Here is a 25,423-nt window from a genome sequence, read left to right as displayed (position 1 = left end):
ACTGCCAATCCTACTCAGACCACAGAAAGCTGGCTCTCAATTAGAACCTAGAAGCTACAGCAGGAGGAAGAGCTTTTTCTGGAGACCACAGCTTTGGAATGACCTTCCAGTCAGTGCTCAGGACTCTCATTGTGTCCTAACAGCAAGTGAGTGTCCAGTGTAGTATTGCATCATGATGCAAAGCTTTCAGGATGTCTACAGCAAGTGTGCATGTGAACGCAACGTAAACAAACCACAGGCCTACCAGAAAACAGCTCAAGACCTCAACTGAAATGGGTGAGTACCCTCGCTACCCTATCTATTACCAGCATATAAACTTTTTATTGAGACGTTTTATTGAGATTTATCTTACTTTTTGTTCTCATATGTGTAAATAAGCAGTTTGTTTGGTGTTAGAGATCCTCTGCTCACAGCTGGAGTCCAGGGCGTCATTGATTATAATCGAGTGTTTTGGTTGCACTTTCATGTGCAACGATCACAAACACCAGAGTGTGTGGGTTAAATGTTAAAGATGTTGGCATCTAATGCAGTCTGTCAGGCCGGCCAGCATAAGGTGACCAACTTCAGGCCCCACTACCCCTCAAGATGGACCTGACAGAGCAAATGTAAAAATGTAACTTTAGGGTGGACTTTCCCTTTTACCTGTGTTTGCTCTTACCTGTAGATGAGGCGGAACTTGCCGTCGCGGCCTTTGTCTGATAACGTGACCTCATAGGTGCAGGTGTACGGGTGACCGTTACTGAGCCTGTCTCTGTTCTGGAGGCCGGCAGGGGGCGTCCACCTTAACCTGGCTGTCCGAGCCTGCACGCTGCACACCTGCACAAAACAAAACAAAACAAAACAAAATAAAAACAATAACATCATAACACATACCTGTACACACAATAACAACATCTTTACAGACCTTTATACCACACAACTGCACACAAAACACACCTTTATAGGACCCAACTGCACACAAAACACACTTTATAGCACCCAACTGCACACAAAACACCTTTACACCACACACCTGAACACAAAACACACCTTTACACTGCTTTAGAGCTCACACCTGCACACATCTTTACATCACACACCTGAACACAAAACACACCTGAACACAAAACACACCTGAACACAAAACACACCTTTATACCACACACCTGCCCACAAACACACTTTTATACACCTTTATACCACACACCTGCCCACAAAACACACCTTTATACCACACACCTGCCCACAAAACACACCTTTATACACCTTTATACCACAAACCTGCCCACAAAACACACCATTATACCACACACCTGCACACAAAACACACTTTTATACACCTTTATACCACACACCTGCCCACAAAACACACTTTTATACACCTTTATACCACAAACCTGCCCACAAAACACACCATTATACCACACACCTGCACACAAAACACATATGTACACTGCTTTATAGGTCCATGTTTGAATATTTGAAATTTACTTGGCTAAAAATCTAAAAAAAAGAAAGAAAAAAAAAGAAATACATTTTGTAAAAAAAATATTTTTTAAAATAGCAGAGGAGATACAGACCAGACCAGACCAGACCAGACCAGACCAGATAAACACTCAGAGTCTCATATCCTGCAATCCTACAAATGCAGACTCAAAAAAATCAAAGTGGGGTTTTATTTTCCTTTTTCTTTGAAGTGACCTCAAAGCAAAGGGGCAACAAAATATTAAATTTAACAACAAGCAAAAAGAGAAAAGTCATTCCAGAGGCTGCTCTCAGGAAAAAAGATTTCATTACACAACATGGCACACCGAGGGCGACCCCAGTCCGACCTCGCCTGCTCATAAAATGCACATCAGAAAACACATTTCTTTATTCCTGTCTTAGAACCGCATGAGGGCAATTTAGAGGTGAACACAGTACCATGCACAAGTCTGGACACCTGCTTGTGATGAATCTTCCTGTATGTTTACCATTTTTTCACATTTTAGAATAAAAGCTATGAAATAAAACATATAGAATTATTCAGTGACCAAAACAGTGTAAAACAAGTCCTAAAGCTTCTACCTCCATCTTCACCACACTGACTCACAAACCAACTACGGATAATTTAAATATGTTTTCCACTTCAATTTTCTAAATTTGAATTCATTTATATACATCAAATACGCTAATTATATTTGCCTTAGAAATACATTTCAAGCATCTAAGAATCGGCCTCTTATTCAGAAGTTTACATAGGTATAGTTTTCACTAGATAAAGGTGGAGGGGGCACTTTTAGAAATCCAAATTTTTGTGCCTCCTCCATGTTTAAAGTGAGCTAGATGATGCTGGGGAATCTGTAAATAGTGCAGACCTAATCTTACTGCCCAGCTTTCACAATCCAGATGATAGAATTATAACAAGCCGGACTGATAAACATCCATCTGAACTGTAGAACTGACATATGGAGCAGTGGGACACACCCATTTCCGTGGTTACACTACACCCATTTCAGCTGTTACACAAGGTCTACACCCATTTCCATGGTTACACTGGGTCTACACCCATTTCCATGGTTACACTAGGTCTACACCCATTTCCATGGTTACACTAGGTCTACACCCATTTTCGTGGTTACACTGGGTCTACACCCATTTCCATGGTTACACTAGGTCTACACCCATTTCCATGGTTACACTAGGTCTACACCCATTTCCATGGTTACAATACACCCATTTCAATGATTACACTAGGTCTACACCCATTTCCATGGTCACACTAGGTCTACACCCATTTCCATGGTCACACTGGGTCTACACCCATTTCCATAGCCACACTGGGTCTACTACCATTTCCATGGTTACACTGGGTCTACACCCATTTCTGTGGTTACACTAGGTCTACACCCATTTCCGTGGTTACACTAGGTCTACACCCGTTTCCATGGTTACACTAGGTCTACACCCATTTCTATGGTCACACTAGGTCTACACCCATTTCTATGGTTACACTATGTCTACACCCATTTCCATGGTTACACTAGGTCTACACCCATTTCCATAGTTTCATTAGGTCTACACCCATTTCCATAGTTTCATTAGGTCTACACCCATTTCCATAGTTACACTAGGTCTACACCCATTTCCATGGTTACACTAGGTCTACACCCACTGTGTTAGAAGCTGACAGACAGAAGATAAACAGACTGCAGTACAGCGTCCACCATAAAGCTTCTACGGTCTTCAGACAAACACCATCACAGAGGAGCAGAGTGTGTGTGGTGATGACTCTGAGCAGCAGTGATTCACTACACACACATACACTCAGCTAATAAACACACCAGCAACTGGACGGTCAGCCAATTCACCTCCAAAACCAGTCTGTCCTTTAGTGTGAATAGAGGACAGGGCTGTGAGGGTGGATGTACGGTGGTTACTTCTCTGATTTAAGCGTCTTCAAACAGACCTCTGAAATTGTGATGTCATTCTGTAGCCGTAGTTATGCCCATATAAGGAACTCTGTCTAAACTGTTTCATCTCCAAGGGAAAAAATCATTGAAAGCCACCGCTACCTCACCCTGTGGTCAACCAAAGTTTTTCCAAACTAGATACATTTTGCTGTATGGACATTTTCATCAGAATATAGATGTATATTTTATAAATTGTTAGTTAGTAATTGTCTGTATGGAATCTGTCCAGTATCTTCTGTTACAAGCGTCCTCCAGTGCTATGATTACTGATGATGCGCTTTGCTTCTAAATGGTATTTCAGACTTGATGTACTTCAGTGATAAACAAATTCACAGCATATCAGTGGCTGGAAATAACTGACTTTCATAACAGAGTCATAATGAAACTTACTATTTAAAAGGTCTATTTAGAGAGAAGAACAAAGCTGTGGAGTCATAGTAACAACAAAAAATAAAAATAAATAAATGAATAAATAAATAAACAGTACATTCTCAGCTCAGCTTCAGGCTGAAACGATGGATGGTTTAAAGGGTCAAACTGGGAAAATGAACTAATGGGGTTAAAAAAAATATATAAACATATTAACTTTGGCACCACTAATATTTACTTTTTCTCAGGGCTACAATGTTTACCAACACTTAAAAATAAGATGCTCTAATAAACAGCAAATTGATCATGATCTAATAATGTTTGTTAATGGCTGTTAATAACTATATAACTGTTACAAATGCATTAATAAATTAATACATAGTTTGAATTATTAACCTTTTAGGGGGTGACATTCTAATAACCGATAATTATTTTGAACGGCAGAAACTTAAATCAATAAACTACTCATAAACTTGAAATATTAAGAATTTACTCGCACTACTCATAATAATCAAATATACATCCTGTTTTAAATGATTCAGTAGTTCTGTACTGTCTTTCAAGTGATGCTTGAAAGTTTCCTTAATGATCAGTTAATCATTATTAACAGGTTAACAATGTAAACATTAATAATCATTAATTGGATCCCATTATGAAGTTGCAAATTCATATGATATCTAATAAAATATTTATGAAGATACATTGTATAACTTTTTATACTTCAATATAATGCATTTCTTTAAGTATTTGTAAGTCACTGAGTAAATCAATAAGTCAAATAATTTAAAGCACTTATTAATGCTAAGTAATAACTATATATTTATTAACTATCAACAAAGTTTTATGATGTAGTTGTTTTTATACGGGTCTCTAATTATAAAGTGTCACCTAATATTTTTACCACAACTTTTCCAGCACCAGTGCTACCTGCCAAAAAAGCTAACACTCAAAGTCAATCAGCTGCTTCCACACTTTTCCACTGTTTTACTGCAGGAGTGTCCAGCATCTGACAAGCCTAAAGGGGAATTCCACCAGATTTTTCTACATTCCCCCATAACTCAGTGTGTGAGAAGTAATCAGAGAGATTCAGGGTGGTTTGGTGTGAAATGGTTCAGATGTCTTTACAGTGGTGGTGATGGGAACCAGGGGTCGCCATGACTACAACACAGATATAGACATTTTATTTACTATCCAGAACCACCAGTGAACCTACACGAGTCTTCTGAGCTTATATGGAATGTTGATGATGGAAAATAGTGGAAAATCTGAAACAATAAGTTTTCTTTGGGGACTATTTTGCCTCACAGCGCCCTGCATGTATCCCTCCACCATGAATGGAGTTTAAGTCATAAAACAATGTCTCAGTCATCAGGCAGTGAATTCATAACCATTTCATGTAGGAACTTTCTGTGAGGGAGCTTTTAGAGGTGGACGTCTGGTTCCTATCACCACCACTGTGAACAGTTCTGACTCGGTAAGTTTCTCTAGAACAGAGCGTTTCACACCAAACCACTCTGAACCGCTCTGTTTACATTATAACTACTTAATTATGCAGAGATTTGTTTTTAAAAAATGATGGAATTCCCCTTTAAGAGCCAGTTGATTGATGGTTAAAATGGGAGAAGAACTTTCTGGAAGGCTGAGGAACAACTGGGATCAAACCTTCACCTCCAAATCTGAATCACTCATCAGGAGACTAGCTGACGTTCTAACTCCTCGTTAACATGTTCCCACAGCAGAGAACCAGACAGAGAGCACGCACTCGTGTACAGAGAGGACGACTGAAGGACGTCAGCGCTTCTATTAGCAGCATTAGCACCACATTAACAGCTCTGTCTGCGTTTCTATTACAGTAATGCACTCCTCCCGTCTCCCGGAGGAGTAATGACGCTGAAGGGAGCGAGCGAGGAGCTTTATTGCTGTGAAGAAGAGCTCATACAGATATTTTAGACATCATTGCTTCCTTCTCAGTATAATGAAAGCGCTAGTCCAGCAAGAATTATAAGACAGGTTTGGTGTCTGGTCTTCACCACAAGGAGCTACAAGGCTAACATAGCCAACAAAGCTCACTTCACCAATTCAATTACCCATAATTCAGTCTTCCAGGTGGCTGCTACTGTGTTTTGCTATGCTAATGTACTTCAGTCCATGTTTATAGACAACAGTCACACAGTGATGGAAACCACACAGGCTGCGTTCACATTACCAGGTTGAAGTGGCACAAATCTGACCTAATGTGACTCAGATCTGATGTTTTCAGAGCTGTGTGGACACACAAATCAGATTTTTTTGCCCTAATGTGACTCAGATCTGATGTTTTCAGAGCTGTGTGGACACACAAATCTGATCTTTTTGCCCTAATGTGACTCAGATCTGATGCTTTCAGAGCTGTGTGGACACACAAATCTGATTTTTTTGCCCTAATGTGACTCAGATCTGATGTTTTCAGAGCTGTGTGGACACACAAATCTGATCTTTTTGCCCTAATGTGACTCAGATCTGATGCTTTCAGAGCTGTGTGGACACACAAATCTGATTTTTTTGCCCTAATGTGACTCAGATCTGATGCTTTCAGAGCTGTGTGGACACACAAATCTGATCTTTTTGCCCTAATGTGACTCAGATCTGACGTTTTCAGAGCTGTGTGGACACACAAATCAGATCTTTTTGCCCTAATGTGACTCAGATCTGATGTTTTCAGAGCTGTGTGGACACACAAATCAGATCTTTTTGCCCTAATGTGACTCAGATCTGATGTTTTCAGAGCTGTGTGGACACACAAATCAGATTTTTTTGCCCTAATGTGACTCAGATCTGATGCTTTCAGAGCTGTGTGGACACACAAATCTGATCTTTTTGCCCTAATGTGACTCAGATCTGATGCTTTCAGAGCTGTGTGGACACACAAATCTGATCTTTTTGCACTAATGTGATTCAGATCTGATGTTTTCAGAGCTGTGTGGACACACAAATCTGATCTTTTTGCCCTAATGTGACTCAGATCTGATGCTTTCAGAGCTGTGTGGACACACAAATCAGATTTTTTTGCCCTAATGTGACTCAGATCTGATGTTTTCAGAGCTGTGTGGACACACAAATCTGATTTTTTTGCATTAATGTGACTCAGATCTGATGTTTTCAGAGCTGTGTGGACACACAAATCTGATTTTTTGCACTAATGTGACTCAGATCTGATGCTTTCAGAGCTGTGTGGACACACAAATCTGATCTTTTTGCCCTAATGTGACTCAGATCTGATGTTTTCAGAGCTGTGTGGACACACAAATCAGATCTTTTTGCACTAATGTGACTCAGATCTGATGTTTTTAGAGCTGTGTGGACACACAAATCAGATTTTTTTGCCCTAATGTGACTCAGATCTGATGTTTTCAGAGCTGTGTGGACACACAAATCAGATTTTTTTGCCCTAATGTGACTCAGATCTGATGCTTTCAGAGCTGTGTGGACACACAAATCAGATTTTTTTGCCCTAATGTGACTCAGATCTGATGCTTTCAGAGCTGTGTGGACACACAAATCAGATTTTTTTGCCCTAATGTGACTCAGATCTGATGTTTTCAGAGCTGTGTGGACACACAAATCAGACCTTTTTGCCCTAATGTGACTCAGATCTGATGCTTTCAGAGCTGTGTGGACACACAAATCTGATTTTTTTTGCCCTAATGTGACTCAGATTTGATGTTTTCAGAGCTGTGTGGACACACAAATCTGATCTTTTTGCCCTAATGTGACTCAGATCTGATGTTTTCAGAGCTGTGTGGACACACAAATCAGATCTTTTTGCCCTAATGTGACTCAGATCTGATGTTTTCAGAGCTGTGTGGACACACAAATCTGATTTTTTTGCCCTAATGTGACTCAGATCTGATGATTTCAGAGCTGTGTGGACACACAAATCTGATTTTTTTACCCTAATGTGACTCAGATCCGATGTTTTCAGAGCTGTGTGGACACACAAATCAGATTTTTTTGCCCTAATGTGACTCAGATCCGATGCTTTCAGAGCTGTGTGGACACACAAATCAGACTTTTTTGCCCTAATGTGACTCAGATCTGATGTTTTCAGAGCTGTGTGGACACACAAATCAGACTTTTTTGCCCTAATGTGACTCAGATCTGATGCTTTCAGAGCTGTGTGGACACACAAATCTGATTTTTTTACCCTAATGTGACTCAGATCCGATGTTTTCAGAGCTGTGTGGACACACAAATCAGATTTTTTTGCCCTAATGTGACTCAGATCTGATGTTTTCAGAGCTGTGTGGACACACAAATCTGATCTTTTCAAATGAAAAAATTAGATTTGAGCAATTTGGCTTGTAATGTGAACGTAGCCGTAGTCGAGTCTATAAGAGATTACTTGGCCTTGAAAAAGCTTGTAAGATTATATATTGTATTATGATTATAAATTGTTAGCGTAGTGCATAATTCACACAGGCTTTCTCAGCACAGCTGAGGAACGCGATTCGTATGATGCTACGTAACAGCTTAGTTTTGTAGGCCATGAAGTTCGGTGAGGCTGAAATTGGTGTCCTATTTGCCAGCTTCTTATACCAATTTTCCATTCTACCTTAAGTGGTGCAGCGGTCACAGGTATAAAAATGCAACTGTCACACCATTTAAGGTGGAATGGATCATTCAGAAAAGGACCTGGAGGATAAGAAGCCAACTTCATCTTTATTTGAGCTTGCACAGTGATGGAGAGATGATGAACGGCAGTACTGGAAGTCGCTGAGTGGCAGTGGTGTGTTCACCTTCATTAAGAACTCTTTTTAATTTGTGTACACTGTGTGTAACTAGACCTTTAGGGCCCATGACCACCCGTAGCCCCAGAGGCCACGAACAGGTTAAACGCCCTCGACGATGGTAACAAATTCACATTCACACCTGTCTAATAAACTGTAAAATATGGTGTATAGAGCGGTTCTAGCAGCAGGGAGCCGTTACCAAAATCAGCAGGTTCATGTGGTCGAGCTGCATATGAGCGTCTATGGGGTATTTGTGTCTCTGGGTTAATGACACTTCCTGTGGTTTTATTATCATCATCTAAGTGTCTAACTAATCATCTAACTTGTAGAACAGATGAATATTGCATTAATAAATAAATAAATAAAAGATAAATAAAGGCAGCTAAACACTGCCCCCATGAGGCAGCAACATGCTTACACACTACAGAGCAAACATTCAGGGACACTCTGCCTTTTTATTAAACACGAGTGAGTTAGCATGACTTTCAACAGACAGACAGACAGACAGACAGACAGACAGACAGACTCACCTGGGGCTTTTCAATTCCTGACAAAATATCCTGAAACTTCTTCACCTCTGTATCTTGATCTACAGGAGAGAGAGAGAGAGAGAGAGAGAGAGAGAGAGAGAGAGAGAGAGAGAGAGAGAGAGAACAGAGTGAGAGAGAGGGAGAGAGAAAGAGAGAGAGAGAGAGAACAGAGTGAGAGAGAGGGAGAGAGATAGAGAGAGAACAGAGTGAGAGAGAGAGAGAACAGAGAGAGAGAGAGAGAACAGAGAGAGAGAGAGAGAGCAGAGTAAGAGAGAGAGAGATAGAGAGAGAACAGAGTGAGAGAGAGAGAGAGAGGGAGAGAGAGAGAGAGAGAGAGAGAGAGAGAACAGAGTGAGAGAGAGAGAGAGAGAGAGAGAGAGAGAGAGAGAGTTAGATATGAATGATGTCTGATGTATGAGAAGCTGTGTGGAACGTTCCGATTCTGAACCCTCAGTCCTGACCACACCCTGTAAGCAGCAGAGGAGAAATTTTATTATGGTCAGAATGAGATGAAAATGTACAGCTTGTTGTGTGTTCAGACGTGTTTCACAGAAAGAGAAAAACACGTCCTTCACATTTTCATGTTTTGTTCACTGGTATTACAGTGTTCAGTCAGCAGAGGGCAGCGTTACACCACAAAACCAAACACTACATTTAAAACAGACGAAGGAAAACAAGTAAAAACTAAACTCAGTCAAAAACATTCTTCTGTCACAGATGTTCGAAAGCCGTTGGAAACATGGTTTGAAGAGAACAGAAAAACATTCCAGGGAAACAGTAAACATGCGGAAACGCCGCAGAGAAACCCTGAAAAACGATAAATTACGCTGTTCCTCAGTAAAACCACAGAGACCAGTCAGAGCACAGTCTGACCTTCACACCATCAACACAGTGAATCACAGCAAAAACAGCCCCAATCAAAACCTCAGGAGGACATGAGTGTGGAATCTGTCAATGTGATTGGAATTGATCGGAAACTACTAATTCCCATTCTAAATATGTACATCAGAATCACACGGAACAACTTACACTGCAAATATGACTGTAATTGGGCAGAATCTACCAGCTTACGCAATAAATATGTGAATAAAATCATTCAGAATCTATAGATTTCCACTCCAAACGAGATTGGAATCTTCCAAAATCCGTGATCGGAATTGGAATCGGAATCAGAATCAGAATTGGCTTCTTCAAAAATCTGTGAATCATCCAGAATCTGTGATAAATGTGATCGGAATTGTCCGGAGTCGGCCGATTCTCACTGCATATACAGTTCTGTACAAGAACAAACACAAATAAACACTGTGGTAAAAAAAGTCTGGTTCCAGGTTTCTCCTCCAGCACCGCACGGATTTATTGAACTCCATCAGCAGCTCCTGGAGACGACAGGAAATACACACAGTGAAACATAAAATCACTATTCAATATATTAATGTTATTTGTATTTATTCTAATGGTGTTTCTGGAAAAAATAAATACTCACTGCCCAGATAAACAGCACAGTTCTGTATGCGATCAAAATCATCCAGAATCTATCAACTGTCCTGCATAACTATGGAATCGGAATGTAACATATGTCTACATGTCCAACATACATCACAGAGTCCATCACAGGAACGCTCAGTGTAAATAATGCAGTTATCAGACTCGCTCCAGTGACTGGATCGGCCTTCAGGTGCCGAGAGCTTTTACAGAGCTGGAGAATCTGCTTTTAGCTACAGAACCAGTGAGCTGGACTTCATCACAGGAAACTCTAAAGCTTCGCTCTCTGGTGTCACATTAACACCTCCGATCAGCCCGACACTGCTTTATTTGGTTTTACTGAACTTTTAATATGACTTTTGGTATGTTTTAGTTATTGTTTTACTTTTTACTTTTGTTTACTTTTGTACTTTTATTTATTTACTTTTTATCATTTTTTGTTTCTTTTATTAGTATTCTTTTATTTATTTTATTATTGTCAATTTATTTCTTTTATTTCATTAATTGATTGTTTCTTATCCTTATCTGCTCCGTTACTTGATAAGTTACCATATTGTAATTTTAATCGTTTATTGATTTAGCGGTTTATTGGTAGTTTATTCTTATTAATAAATTTTACTATTATGATTTTTATTATTTCATTATAATCTTTGATTTATTATTTTTTACTGCACAACTTCTCAATCCCTGATTCCTGTATTACTCGCCTACACTGTAAATGAGGGTCTACCTCAATGTATTCCGAGTTTAAATAAAGGTTGATTGATTGATTGATTGATTGAAAATATCCAGACAGTCCTTCTAATGAGTTAATTCAGTTACTTTAAAGTGTTTGTATAATCACTAAAGAAAAGCACTGACCAATAGAATGGGATGCACGTGATCCTAAGGTCTCCATGTCCAGTGCCCAGTGTGGGCTAGAGGGGTATAAAGCCCCCCAGCATTGGGCTGTGGAGCAGTGGAACTGTGTTCTCTGGAGTGATGGAGCTCCATCCAGTACCTTTGGGATGAGCTGGAGTGATCCAGAACTGACCATCCAACATCAGTACCTGACCTCACTAATGCTCAATCAAATCCTCACAGCAATGTTCAACATCTAGAAGGTCTTCCCAGAAGAGTCGAGGCTGTTACTGCAGCACAGACTCACTATTAACACCATTTCAGAGGAAATGCTTTGGAAGCAGAGATGGTGACTTGAGTCGCACCTCAGAGACTCAAGACTTGACTCAGACACTCCAGACTAACTCGGACACTCAGCTTAGAGACTCAAGACTCGACTTAGACTCACCTCAGAGACTGGACCCGAACTCAAAACTCAGAGACTTGAGACTCGACTTAGATTCGCACCTCAGAGACTCGAGACTCGACTCAGGCTCACGCCTCAGGGACTCAAGACAGGCCTCGGTCTCACACCTCAGAGACTTGAGAAAGGACTCGGACTCACACCTCAGAGACTTAAGAAAGGACTTGGACTCACACCTCAGAGAATTGAGACAGGACTCGGACTCACACCTCAGAGACTCGAGACAGGACTCGGATTCACACTTCAGAGACTTGAGACAGGACTCAGACTCACACCTCAGAGACTCAAGACTCGACTCAGGCTCACACCTCAGAGACTCGAGACAGGACTCGGACTCACACCTCAGAGACTCAAGACTCGACTCGGAGTGTCATGAATCAACTTGTGAACGTCTGTGGAACTACCACTCCTCTCAGAGGCTGGCTTTCCACGGTTTGACTCCAGGTTCAACCCTTAAAGCCCTAGAGAACCTAAAGCCATGCTGTTCTTCTGGTAGGTTCCTCGTTCTCGTGAGAACACAGTACACGGGTACAAAGTATGTCCGGTGAATAATGATGGATTCACCAAAGTTCTCCTCGTTGTAAACAGCGGAACAGCTGTTCTTTTCAAACGTATGTTCTAGTGCAAGCATTTGTCACTTGGAGACTTCCTCTCTTTTCAGTACCTCAGTGCTGCGATAAAAGGAACACCACAGATTTAACTACACACAGAAAATGGTTCTTTGAGGGTTCTTTAGTAAAGACAATGGCTCTCTATAGAACCATTAACACTCAAAGAACCATTTGCATGATTGAATGGTTCTTTGCATGGTGAAATAGTTCTTTAGATTGATGGAGAATGTGTTGTATATGGTTGTACATAGAACCTTTCTGAAAGGGTTCTATGTAGAACCAAATTGTTCTTCAATTGTAACAAGCTTGACATCGTAACAATAGCAGAATCATATACAACATATTCTCCATCAGTCTGAAGAACCATTTCATGAACCCTTTAAGCATGCACATGGTTACCTGAGTGTCTATGGTTCTGTACAGAACCACTGTCCTTACTAAAGAACCCTTGAAGAACCAGTATGAGGGTGTATAAACAATTTATAGACCACCTAAATACTCTATAGACTTTATTTATCAATTTACTGAGCTGCAAACTACAGAGCCCTGCTGGTGACATCCCATGTAAATAAAAATAATGTGTGGCCACGACTTAGTAAGGTGTGGAAATCAGATAATTAAGTTGTGGCCATAACTTGGTAAGCTGTGGGAATGAAATTATAATGTGTGGCCATGCCTTAGTAAAGTGTGGGAATGAGATAATTAAGTTGTGGCCATGACTCGGTAAGGTGTGGGAATGAGATCCTAATGCGTGGCAACAACTCAGTAAGGCGTGAGAATGAGATAATTAAGTCGTAGTCATGACTTGGTAAGGTGTGGGAATGAGATCCTAATGCGTGGCCATGACTTAGTAAAGTGTAGGAATGAGATCCTAATGCGTGGCAACAACTCAGTAAGGCGTGAGAATGAGATAATTAAGTTGTAGTCATGACTTGGTAAGGTATGGGAATGAAATCATAATGCATGGCCATGACTTAGTAAGGTGTGGGAATGAGATAATTAAGTTGTAGTCATGACTTGGTAAGGTCTGGGAATGAGATCCTAATGCGTGGCCATGACCTGGTAAAGTGTGGGAATGAGATCCTAATGCGTGGCAACAACTCAGTAAGGCGTGAGAATGAGATAATTAAGTTGTAGTCATGACTTGGTAAGGTGTGGGAATGAGATCCTAATGCGTGGCCATGACTTAGTAAAGCATGAGAATGGGGCAATTAAGTCGTGAGAACGAGATAATTTACTGAGAAACAGATCAAAGATCTCAGTATCTCTGAACACTTCTGTCTTTTTAACACTGTGACTGTTCAAACACTGCTGAGAACACTAGGGAGCAGAGCTGGACCCAAATATTCGATTATTCGTTTGTTGATTAGATATTCAGTTTTTCATGTTGAGATTTGATGTTCTTTTTTTCAGCTATCAGTAAAGACAAACTGCACTGTTAGTAATAAAGGTTCTGTTCAGGTACATTTCTGTTCATCGAGGTACAAACAGTGTAAATGTTCCCTCAAAGCTCCAACAGTGGTTTTAAGGTCTGATTGTGAACCTTAAATAAGTGTTTCCAGGTGAAAAGTTCGTATTTGTACCTTTTCATAACCGAATGTTTTAAACAGAACAGTAAAATAAAAGCCTGGAGACGAGACGGGGTGTGTGGAGTCAGTACAGCTTAGAACATATCATTTCAGTGGATTATGGTTCAGTTATGTTCCCTGACTGAAGGTACTGAGATGGAGCCTTGAGAGTTCCACCCCAGTGACCAGAGGGGGACTGACCCAGTGACAGTTTAGGACCTTTTTTCTGAGAGTGTACAAAACCCTTAACATTCAGGATTCTCAGAGGTTCCAGTCCATAACACAGCTTTATTTTTCATTTGCTGAAAACAGCATCAAATACGGCGAGAAGAAACAGAAGCCTGGGCTGCAGTCGAGGTAGGGCGGGTCCTCGGTAGGACTGCCTTATGAAGACTCCTCCTTAGTAGCCTATTGCTCACACAAAAGGGACAGTCCTAACGAGGCTGCGTGGCGACGTCACCAGAGAGGCGCCAAACTCGTGAGGGAACTGGTGAGAGAAAATGGAGCCGCTGCATTGAGTTTGCTGCATTTTCATTTCTTCATGGAAATGGAGGAGATGATCTTATGTAATACAATAAACTACATACATACAAATACTTCTAAATAACATACGATATACGGGCAATATACGATATACACCAATCAGCCAAACATTAAAACCACCTCCTTGTTTCTACACTCATTGTCCATTTTATCAGCTCCACTTACTGCATAGGTGCACTTTGTAGTTCTACAGTTACAGACTGTAGTCCATCTGTTTCTCTGATACTTTGTTAGCCCCCTTTTACCCTGTTCTTCAGTGGTCAGGACACCCATGGACCCCCACAGAGCAGGTACTATTTGGGTGGTGGATCATCCTCAGCACTGCAGTGACACTGACGTGGTGTTGGTGTGTGTGTTGTGCTGGTATGAGTGGATCAGACACAGCAGTGCTGCTGGAGTTTTTAAACACTGTGTCCACTCACTGTCCACTCTATGAGACACTCCTACCTTGTCAGTCCACCTTGTAGATGTAAAGTCAGAGACGATAGCTCATCTGCTGCTGCACAGTTTGTGTTGGTCATCCTCTAGTGCCTCATCAGTGGTCACAGGACGCTGCCCACAGGACGCTGTTGGCTGGATATTTTTGGTTGGTGGACTATTCTCAGTCCAGCAGTGACACTGAGGTGTTTAAAAACTCCAGCAGCACTGCTGTGTCTGATCCACTCGTACCAGCACAACACACACTAACAGCCCACCCCATACTGGACCCTTACTAGGGCTGCGATGTATGCAGTTCGTACCTCGAGTTAGACCACCTCTGTGAAGCGATGGTTAACCTGAGCGTTCACTCCGTTAAGAGAGGCTCGTGGGCCTGGCAGATGAAGCGAAGCCACGCTGTGAGCACTGCAGCCCCCTGCGAGGAAAGCAGCTAAAATACCATTCATAATATCTGACTGATATCTGTAAACACTCTCAACAACCTTAACCCTAGCTTTGGCACTTCTGAAAACCAAAACGATTTGTGGTGAGCAGAAAGCCCCATGGCTGGTAGTAAAACCCAGAAAACTGAATGCAGGAAAGCGGAACTGAACTTCAAATTCACTACGACATCTAGAGAGACTGAATAACTCCAAATTAGAAGTATGTAAAGCCAGGCAGTCTTACTGCTTTGACAGTACTAATAAGAGCATTAATAATGCCACAATCTTATGGACAATCATTGACAGGCAGACCTGGACACCATCGCAGGTAGACCTGGAACTCCTCTCTGTGGAGAAACTAAATGAACTTTCTTTAGCATTAAAATCCTAAAGGTCAGACAGGCTACTTCTGTAAACAGAGCTAGTCAGCATGTACTACCTCAAAATAACAGAATATATATAAAATGTCCAAATTCACTTCAATTGACCTGAAACCCCTCGAGGAAACAGTTCAGCTTCTAAAATCACCCACATGCATTCTTGATGTTTGTCGACTTGCTTTTTAAAAGAATTTTAGCTTCCTAGCTGTGGATTTACTGTGAATAGTGATTGGGTCGCTCCATTCAGGCACCCTCCCTCTGTAATTAATAATTATAGACCTATTTATAATTTTTTATTCATAGGTAAAATTATTGATAAAGTTGTTTCCACTCAGCTCAGCAAAATCTTAGATGAACACTGTTGTTATGAAGACTTCCAGTCAGGTTTCTGTTCACATAACAGCACAGAGACTGACCTCATGAAGGTCTTGAATGACATTCGTATGAACACAGACGCTGGCAAAATATCTGTGCTGGTGCTTCTTAATCTTAGCTGCATTCAATACAGTGAATCATAACATTCTTTTAAACAGACTGGGAAACTGAGTAGGGCTTTCTGGAGCGGTTCCAATCATATTTGGAAGATAGGAGCTGCTTCATTGCCATCAACAACCACAAATCAAAACAGGAAATGTTGACCTGTGGTGTCCCACAAAGATCCATTCTTGGGCCCCTACTGTTCAATCTTAACATAGCTTTGGTTACGACATTCAGATCTACTTATCTCTCTCACCAAACGACTACAGTCCTACTGTTTGGTACTAAGGAGGAAACTCTGAGAAAGAGCTCTGAGGACTAAAGATCAAGTCAAAAATCTCGGTATAACGACAGATTCAGATCGGAATTTCAGCAGCCATGTAAAAACAACAACAAGAGCACCTCAGAAATTTATCAAAGTTTAAAATTTCATGTCACAACAAGACGTAAAAAACATAATCATGCATTTATCTCCAGCAGGCTGGACTACTGCAGCGGTCTCCTTACTGGCCTTTCAAAAAAAATACCCTACAGCTTATTCAGAACGCTGCTGATAGAACGCTGACAAGAACTAAGAGATCCAAGCACATCACTCCAATCACGTCACTGTGCTGGCTGACAATTAAGTACAGAACTGACTTTAATGAGCTTCTAATTGCATATAAATCTCTGAATGGTGTTGGACCAATGCTGATCTGCTGGACGTGTACAAACCCAGCAGGCTTCTCCGATCACTCGGGACTGGTCAGTTAATAGAGCCCAGAATCAGAACCAAACAGGGTGAGGCAGCATTCAGTCACTATGCTGCCAACTGCTGGAACAAACTACCAGATGAGGTCAATTTAAAAACCTAAAGACTTAAAGTTCTTGTTTTCTTGTGCATTTATTTAGCACTACACTTTATCTTAGCACTGCAGGATTCTTTCAACCATCATTTTATTTTCTTTTTTATTTCGTTGCTAGATCTCAGGGCATTATTAGCTTTATTATTTAATGCTTTTATTATTCTGTGTTTGTGTGAAGCACTTTGAATCTCCGCTGTGTATGAAAGGTGCTATATAAGTTACTTTGCCTGCCTTGCCTAAACTGAATGGTCCTAATTTTGGGTAGCATGTATGTAAAGCCTTTTAAAGTCTGAACAGATTATAAAAAGAGCAGCACAGACCCAGCCAGACTGAGGATTGGAGCTAAACTTGGGGTAAAAGTCGTGTAGTGTAACCCCGGCTTAGCAGTCTGATATAGTTTGTCTCGCCCACACAGCTTTAATAAAACTGTGCTCCCCTACAGTCTCTCTTCGTGGTCCAGTCAAAAAACATACTGAGTGAAAACTAAGAGCAAAGTGACAGCTTTCAACTGAGCGAACGCTAACGACCAAGCAAACGCTAACATTGAGTGAAGGCTAACAACCAAGTGAACGCTACAGTCTCTCTGTGGTCAATTCAGAAAAAAACGTATCGATTCAAAGCTAACAACCAAGCGAACGCTACAGTCTCTCTGTGGTCAGTTCAGGAAAAAAAAATATTGATTCAAAGTTAACCAAGCGAATGCTACAGTTTGTCTGTGGTCACTTCAGAAAAAAAAAAAAATATCGATTCAAAGCTAACAACCAAGCGATCACTTATGCCCGAACAGAAGCTAATGGCTGAGCAAAAGCTTACAAACGAACGAAAGCTAGTGACTGAGTAAAAGCTAACAACCAAGGGAGCGCTAACCGCCAAGCAAAAGCTAACGATGGTGCAAAAACTAACATCACCTGAACTCTAACAAACGAGCGAACACTGCCGTCTCTCCCTGGGGTCCAGCCAGAAAAACGCATAGAGCGAAAGCTAATGAACAAGCGAAAGCAAACGTCTGAGAAAAAGCTAGCAACTGAGCGAAAGCTCAAAAGGTTGGAATCACTTTTCATAACGATATAAATAACCTGTTACTGAAAGTTTGTGTTAAAGCACAATCAGCGTGTATGTGCTCTTACACGGCTGCACCGCTCAGGACTGAGATGAGCCCTTTAACACAATATTAACTTACACAGAGGAGAATGAAACAATAGGGTTTGTCTGCAGCGGCACGTTGTTCTCCTCTATCCCTCAGAAACAGAGGTTCTAAAGAAGTTCTGTCTCACTCACTTTCACATCTGTTCATCTGAAACAGTGAAACAGGCAGACAATGTATGGTTTCAGTAAAGGGGGATTTCCAAGTAAAGAGAGAGAGAGAGAGAGAGAGAGAGAGAGAGAGAGAGAGAGAGAGAGAGAGAGAGAGAGAGATGTTGTTGGCATCGGTCTTCCTGAGTTTGCCCACAGGATCTGTGTTACTGGGAAGTGTGTATTACAGCTTTTCTCTGGAACTGAGGTGTTTAACACTGAACAGCTCAGACTGACAGCAGAAACAGCTCATGCTGCTTTACAGTTGATAATTAATAGTTCAGAATAAATAAGCAGTTCTGCCTGTTTGGGGATGTTACTGTGCATTACTGCTATATAAAAACCACATACGCTGTGATACCATCAACGCCACTGTCTCACCCACAGTACGGCACCACGTCACAGGTGTGAAATCAGGAGATTCCACACCAAAACAATCACATATTTATAGAAGATTCTGGATCATTCCATTTCAGATCAAATATGTACAGCAAAAACTGACAGATTCCAGATAATTCCAATCAAATTAAAATGGCTGGATTCTGCACATTTCCAAACACATATTTACCGAGGACATCAGCAGATTCCGGACGATTCCAATCAAATATTTACAGCAGAATTTGAGAGATTTCGGACGATTCCAATCAAATACTTACAGCTGAAACTGGTAGATTTGGATGATTTCAATCAAATATTGACCGAGGACATCAGCAGATTCCGGACGATTCCAAACAAATATTTAGAGCAGAAATTGGCAGATTCTGGATGATTCCAAAGAAATATTTACAGCAGGAATGGGCAGATTCCGGATGATTCCAATCACACACACCCATATAAACATGACTCTGCTGCTTCAGCACTGGATGGGCGAGCGTTATGAATTCAGAGCGGTGAACAGGAGAGACAGTGTGTGATGTCATCTATGAATAAAATAAAAAAGGGAGCGGTTCCGTGGAGCCAGTGAGCTGTGAGGACCGGCCCGTCTGTGACGACTGTTTGGATCGGTTTGATTAGTTTTAACGGCTTTTCCACAGTAAACATTAACGTTAGTGATGCTGCTGATCAAACACTGAACTAATCAATCACTGTCATGCCTGTGAGCTGACAACCTTCTTCTCTCTGATGGCTGATCTCACATTAACCTACTACATGAATCAGAACACAGATAGATTTAGATTTTCCTTGATCAAGGATTATAAATGTATATACAGATAAACATATACATTATTACTATAATAATAACAACACATATTCATGTCTTTTCTGGGGTCACATTAGCTGACACGGTAAACTGAACCAGCACAGCCACAACTCAAAAACAAGCATTCATTTCACTGCACCATGAAAGTCAATTAGGGTCTTCTTTATGACGCCTATTCTCTCTTTACAGCATGTCAGAATAAAAGTCCTTTGTCGTTGGTTGCGGTGCGTGACATTTGAGGAAATCATCCATCCATCCATCCATCATCTAAACCGCTTATCCTTCTGGGTCGCGGTGGGGTGCTGGAGCCTATCCCAGCTGTCATTGGGCGGAAGGCTGGATACACCCTGGACAGGTCGCCAGTCCATCGCAGGGCAGACAGACAGACATACACATTCACACACTCACTCACACCTAGGGGCAATTTTATCACGTCCAATCAGCCTGACTGCATGTCTTTGGACTGTGGGAGGAAACCGGAGTACCCGGAGGAAACCCACGCAGACACGGGGAGAACAGGCAAACTCCACACAGAAATGACCTTGGTCACCCGGCCGGGAATCGAACCCAGGTCCTTCTTGCTGTGAGGCAACAGCGCTACCCACTGCGCCACCGTGCCGCCCGTTTGAGGAAATCAGAATTTAGAAAAAGTTTTTAATGTAATGAATTTTTCTAAAACTGCCCTAAAACTACATCACGCTGTGATTGCAAAGGTTTCAAACACAAAACCAATCGAAACTACTTTATTTCCTATCGCTGATCTGCATACAGCACTGCAGAATCAGGAGACCCTTCATTTATTTACTTTCCAGTCAAAATGGCTGTGAAGGAAAAAGTTCATTCATTTTTTTCAATTTTAGAGAGAAAAAGCAGAAAATTGTATGACAGCTGAATCTAATCTCAGCTGTCTGACTGTTCAGTGAGTCACTCTTCACCTTTATTCCAGCTTCCATTCTTTTCAGGAGACTCACTTTCAGCTCCTCAAAGAATCTGCAGACACACCTCTAAAGTTCAGTCTAAGAAGCTGGTTGATGATTTTCTGAAGTAATCAAACACATTCAGTGGTGTTGAGGTCTGGACTCTGGGGCGGTCAGTCCACTGCTCAGTCTTGATCGTCTTAGACAGCGAGCTTAGGGTCGTTATCTTTCTGTAGAGTGAATTTCTTCCCAATCAAACTTTTTTCCAGACTGAACTGCATGATAATAAAGTTTGTGTGTACTTGTTGAATAACTTCTGCAGTTGTGATTGGAAATTAAACGAGTGAAGGGGATGACGGGGGTCTCTGACTTCTGCACAGTACTGTAAACGAGCCTGAGTGTTGAACATGTGGCAGTAGGTAAAACACTTGGCTCTGCTGCTGAATGATCAAAGGCTATGTGTCGTGTGTTCTCCACCAGTTTCCATGACGTCAACACACAGCGATATCCACACCCCACACACACCTGCACAGAGCTCAACACTGCCCCACCCCGACACACACACACAGCGCAGGCCTCTGACGTTACAGACTAAAACTCACTGCACAACAGTTACAGCAAAAACAGGATGTTTGTTGGAGATGCTGATAACTGGGTGATTAAAGCTGAGCTCCATCGAGCCGCGCTGGGTTTGAGAGACTGTCCAATCAGATACTGCAGAGAAGCACAAACCTGGAGCACCGAAACGCTGCAGATGTGTCTGAGGAGAAACAGCTGGAGCTTTCGTGGAACACAGGTGTTGGTTTTAAATACTTCGGCATGATATGATGAAAGATGGAACTAAAAATGAAAACACGTGTAGAGAGAAAGCAGCATCTCTCACTACACACGGGGCAGGTGTTTCTAATAAAGTGGCCAGTGAGTGGAAACACAGTGTAGTTGTTTCTAATAAAGTGGCCAGTTAGTGGAAGCACAAGGTACGTGTTTCAAATAAAGTGGCCAGTTAGTGGAAGCACAAGGTGGGTGTTTCTAATAAAGTGGCCCGTTAGTGGAAGCACAAGGTGGGTGTTTCTAATAAAGTGGCCAGTGAGTGGAAACACAGTGTAGGTGTTTCTAATAAAGTGGCCAGTTAGTGGAAGCACAAGGTGGGTGTTTCTAATAAAATGGTCAGTGAGTGGACTCACAAGGTGGGTGTTTCTAATAAAGTGGCCAGTTAGTGGAAGCACAAGGTGGGTGTTTCCAATAAAGTGGCCAATTAGTGGAAGCACAAGGTGGGTGTTTCTAATAAAGTGGCCAGTTAGTGGAAGTACAAGGTGTGTGTTTCCAATAAAGTGGACAGTTTGTGGAAGCACAAGGTGGGTGTTTCTAATAAAGTGGCCAGTTAGTGGAACTACAAGGTAGGTGTTTCTGATAAAGTGGCCAGTTAGCTAAAGTGTAGTGTAAGTTGTGATGATTTAGGTATGCAGTTAGCGTAACGCTAACTGGAGTCAGTTACTTTAGCCTCATAGCTCAAGTGCAAAACTACAGAAGCAAACTTCAAGCACCAAACATGACTTGGCCGAGTTTGTAAGTGAGAAAACAAATTTAGAACAGATTTTCTTTGTAGAGCTAATTCTGAAGTATAGGTTTATATGTAGTGGCTGTTCTCCTCACCCTGCTGTTCAGGCTCCTGGCCCCTGGGGCTGCTCCGGGGGCCCCTGGTGGTCTTCTTGGCCCCGGGGCTTGATCCCCCTCCTCCCTGACCCTTCCCGTAGCCGTTGTAGACGCTGTTGGAGCTGATGTTGTTCTTATAGCCAGAGGGGGCGCTGTTCAGACTGTTCTGTCGCTCCAGACGGTCCTTCATCTTCTTCGGCTGGGGCTTATACGGCTCCTCACGGCTCGCGTAGTTCATACCGTAGAGGGGGATTATCTCTGGAAACACATCACAAACACGTCCCCTTCTTGATCTGCTGTTACACAATATTCACACATTAAAGCAGACAATGCTAAACGGACAGAACAGTCGCTTTAGTGATTTAAGCTCAAAATGAGGATCGTCCAGTAGAAATGACCCATAGCTCTCCTTCTGCTGGTGTACCAGTGGTTTCTACTGTACACTATGACTTACTGCTTTCTATAAACAGGGACTAAAGTATGTCACATACAGTCTTAAATACAATGATGCCATAGAAGAACCACTTTTAGTTCCCTAAAGAACCATGTTTGAAAAAGAGGCATTATATAAAGGTTCTATACCAACTTAGGAGCTCTTCCTAGAACCTTTACATAATGCGGAGGTTCTTTAAACTTTCAAAAGGGTTCTGCATACTCAGATCTCACTCTTACAAATGGTTCTCCAGAAACATACTTTGATAGTTTTTAGAGAACCAAAATGGTCCTTTATGGCTCGTTTTCGATCCTCGTTTTTAAGAGTTCAGCTAAGAATGTTAGTTTAGCTGAAAACGATAGCAGCCTGAATTCTGGCTGTACGTTAGTCTGTGTTTATAGATAAGAGTGTATCATACAGTGTCAGAAACAGCATAATTAAGGCTATGCTAATAAACTCCCATTCATTTTTGCCTCGTAACTCCAGTGCTGCAACTAAACAAGCAGACTTGCACCAAACACGTCTTGGCTGATCAACTACATTTGCTTGAAAGTGTGTAAATGTGATTTATGGTCAAACTAATAGTTTATGTCATCCGGCTAAATGAGAAACTCTGCTAAACACTCCCTGCAGCTTCTGCTGCCGATGTTTTCCTGAGTTTAACACACCTGTTTTGACTCATCAGGTATCTATGATGTCCTTAATGAGCTGATTCAGGTGTGTTTGAGTAGGAGAAACACTAAACAGTGCAGTATGGGGGGTCTCCTGTAGGGGGCGTAAGGTGAGTAATTCTCAGACTGTCTTACCGTCGCTGTAGATGGGTGGGAGGTGGTGCTGGTAGAACTGGTGGGGGTTCAGGTCCCCCGGGCTGAGGGGTGGATAGAAGGCTGTGTGTGAGTTGGGGATGAAGTGGGGGTGGGCCATGTATGGGGGTAAATGGTGGGTGGGGGAGAGAGCAGGGGAATAACTGGGGGGGTAACACTCTGGAGACTGGGGGGTCACCACCACTCTCCTCACTCCAGTATTATCCTCCAACACCTACAGAGAGAGAGAAATAAGATAGAACAACCCATTTAACCGTTTAACCACTCTGATATTTAAGCAACACCAAAGTTTTACAAAGTCATGAAAAGTAAAGCGAAACGACCATTTCATCCACCCAAAACGTAGATCCAGCAATGATCCAGCAATAATCTATAGAAGTTACTGAAGACAATGAGTAGTTCAGTCAATACTGAATAATAAAAAGTAGTTATTGAATTAATAAAAGTAGATAAATAATTCAAAAGACATACAGAATTCATTCAAGATAACTAATATTAGATACTGAATAATTCAAAGTAGAATAATTGAATAATTGATAGCAGATACTGAATAATTCATGTCAGACACTCAGTAATTCATAGTAGATACTAAATAATGCACAGTACTTACCAAATAATTTATTGTTAATACCAAATAATTCATAGCAGATACAGAACAATTCATAGGAGATGCTGAACATTCCATAGTAATTACTAAATAATTCATAGTCTATTATTCATAGACACTGAATAATTTATAGTTGTTAGCAAATAATTTCTAGTAGATAGTGAATAATTCATAGAATATACTGGATAATATATATAGAAGATAGTAAATAATTCAACGTTATTACTGCATAATTCATAGTTATTATTGAACAATTCATAGAAATTACTTAATAATTCATAGTAGACACTGAATAATTCATAGAAGGTACTGAATAATTCATAGAAGGTACTGAATAATTCATAGTAATTACTAAACAATTCTTAGTGGACACCGCACACTGGGATAGGGTCCAGAACCCCATGTAACCCAGGAGGATAAGCGGCTTAAATGATGAGTGACAGATGATTGTTGATACTAAATAAAAAAGTAGATACTAAATAATTCACAGTAGTTACTGAATAATTTATATCGGATAATGAGTTATAGATCCCCCTGTCCCACCCCAAAGTTTACACTAGTGTAAACTGTTTCCTGCTCTCAGCTGACTCGGTCACGGTCTGACTGAACTTACACAGCAGATACAGTGTCCTTTCACCCATCTCTCGCTCTCTCTCTCGCTCTGCCAGGCCGTGGGTCCACAGCGTGGGAGGTAACATTAGTCACTCTGTCAGTAAACATGAACTCTGTGTTCTCTCTGGTCAGACAGTTCAGGGAAACGCCATCATCTTCAGCATGACCTCATTATCAGCAGCAGATAGCTCTACAGCAACATGCTGACAGGAGCTTCTGTAACACAGTCACTCTAACCAGACACAGGATACAGCTACTGTGGGTTACGCTAGCCAGGCTGAGCAGGTGGGGGTGTTGTTTTCCATTAAAAAGCACAGCATTTATTTATACTTGTATAAGTTTGCAGGACCTTCTACTATGCTCTACTTTGAATAGTGTGGCGAGAAGTAATTACAGCTAACCAATCGTCTCTCCACAGCAGTAACAAGAACCAATCATCTCTCCACAGCAGTAACAAGAACCAATCATCTCTCCACAGCAGTAACAAGAACCAATCATCTCTCCACAGCAGTAACAATAACCAATCATCTCTCCACAGCAATTACACTAACCAATCATCACTCAGTAGCAGTAACGCCAACCAATCAGCGCTCAGTAGCAGTAACGCCAACCAATCAGCACTCAGTAGCAGTAACGCTAACCAATCAGCGCTCAGTAGCAGTAACGCTAACCAAGCAGCGCTCAGTAGCAGTAACGCTAACCAAGCAGCGCTCAA

General features: G+C 41.4%; 1 protein-coding gene across 2 annotated transcripts in view; it reads right to left on the bottom strand.

The window, feature by feature from the left end:
• LOC118804798 (fibronectin type III domain-containing protein 3B-like) overlaps positions 1 to 25,423 on the bottom strand; it is a 188,685-nt gene that overhangs the window by 61,667 nt on the left and 101,595 nt on the right. For both annotated transcript variants that reach the window (XM_036565449.1, XM_036565450.1), the window contains 4 exons: positions 23,472 to 23,703; positions 22,233 to 22,490; positions 9,100 to 9,158; positions 659 to 816 (listed from right to left, as the gene is read on the bottom strand). In XM_036565449.1, the coding sequence (XP_036421342.1) occupies positions 659 to 816; positions 9,100 to 9,158; positions 22,233 to 22,490; positions 23,472 to 23,703 (707 nt within the window). The remainder of the gene's footprint in view (positions 1 to 658; positions 817 to 9,099; positions 9,159 to 22,232; positions 22,491 to 23,471; positions 23,704 to 25,423) is intronic.

Source organism: Colossoma macropomum, unplaced genomic scaffold (genome assembly GCF_904425465.1).
Source record: "Colossoma macropomum unplaced genomic scaffold, Colossoma_macropomum, whole genome shotgun sequence".
NCBI classification, from domain to species: Eukaryota; Metazoa; Chordata; class Actinopteri; order Characiformes; family Serrasalmidae; genus Colossoma; species Colossoma macropomum.
This window is presented reverse-complemented; position numbering and strand designations above follow the sequence as displayed.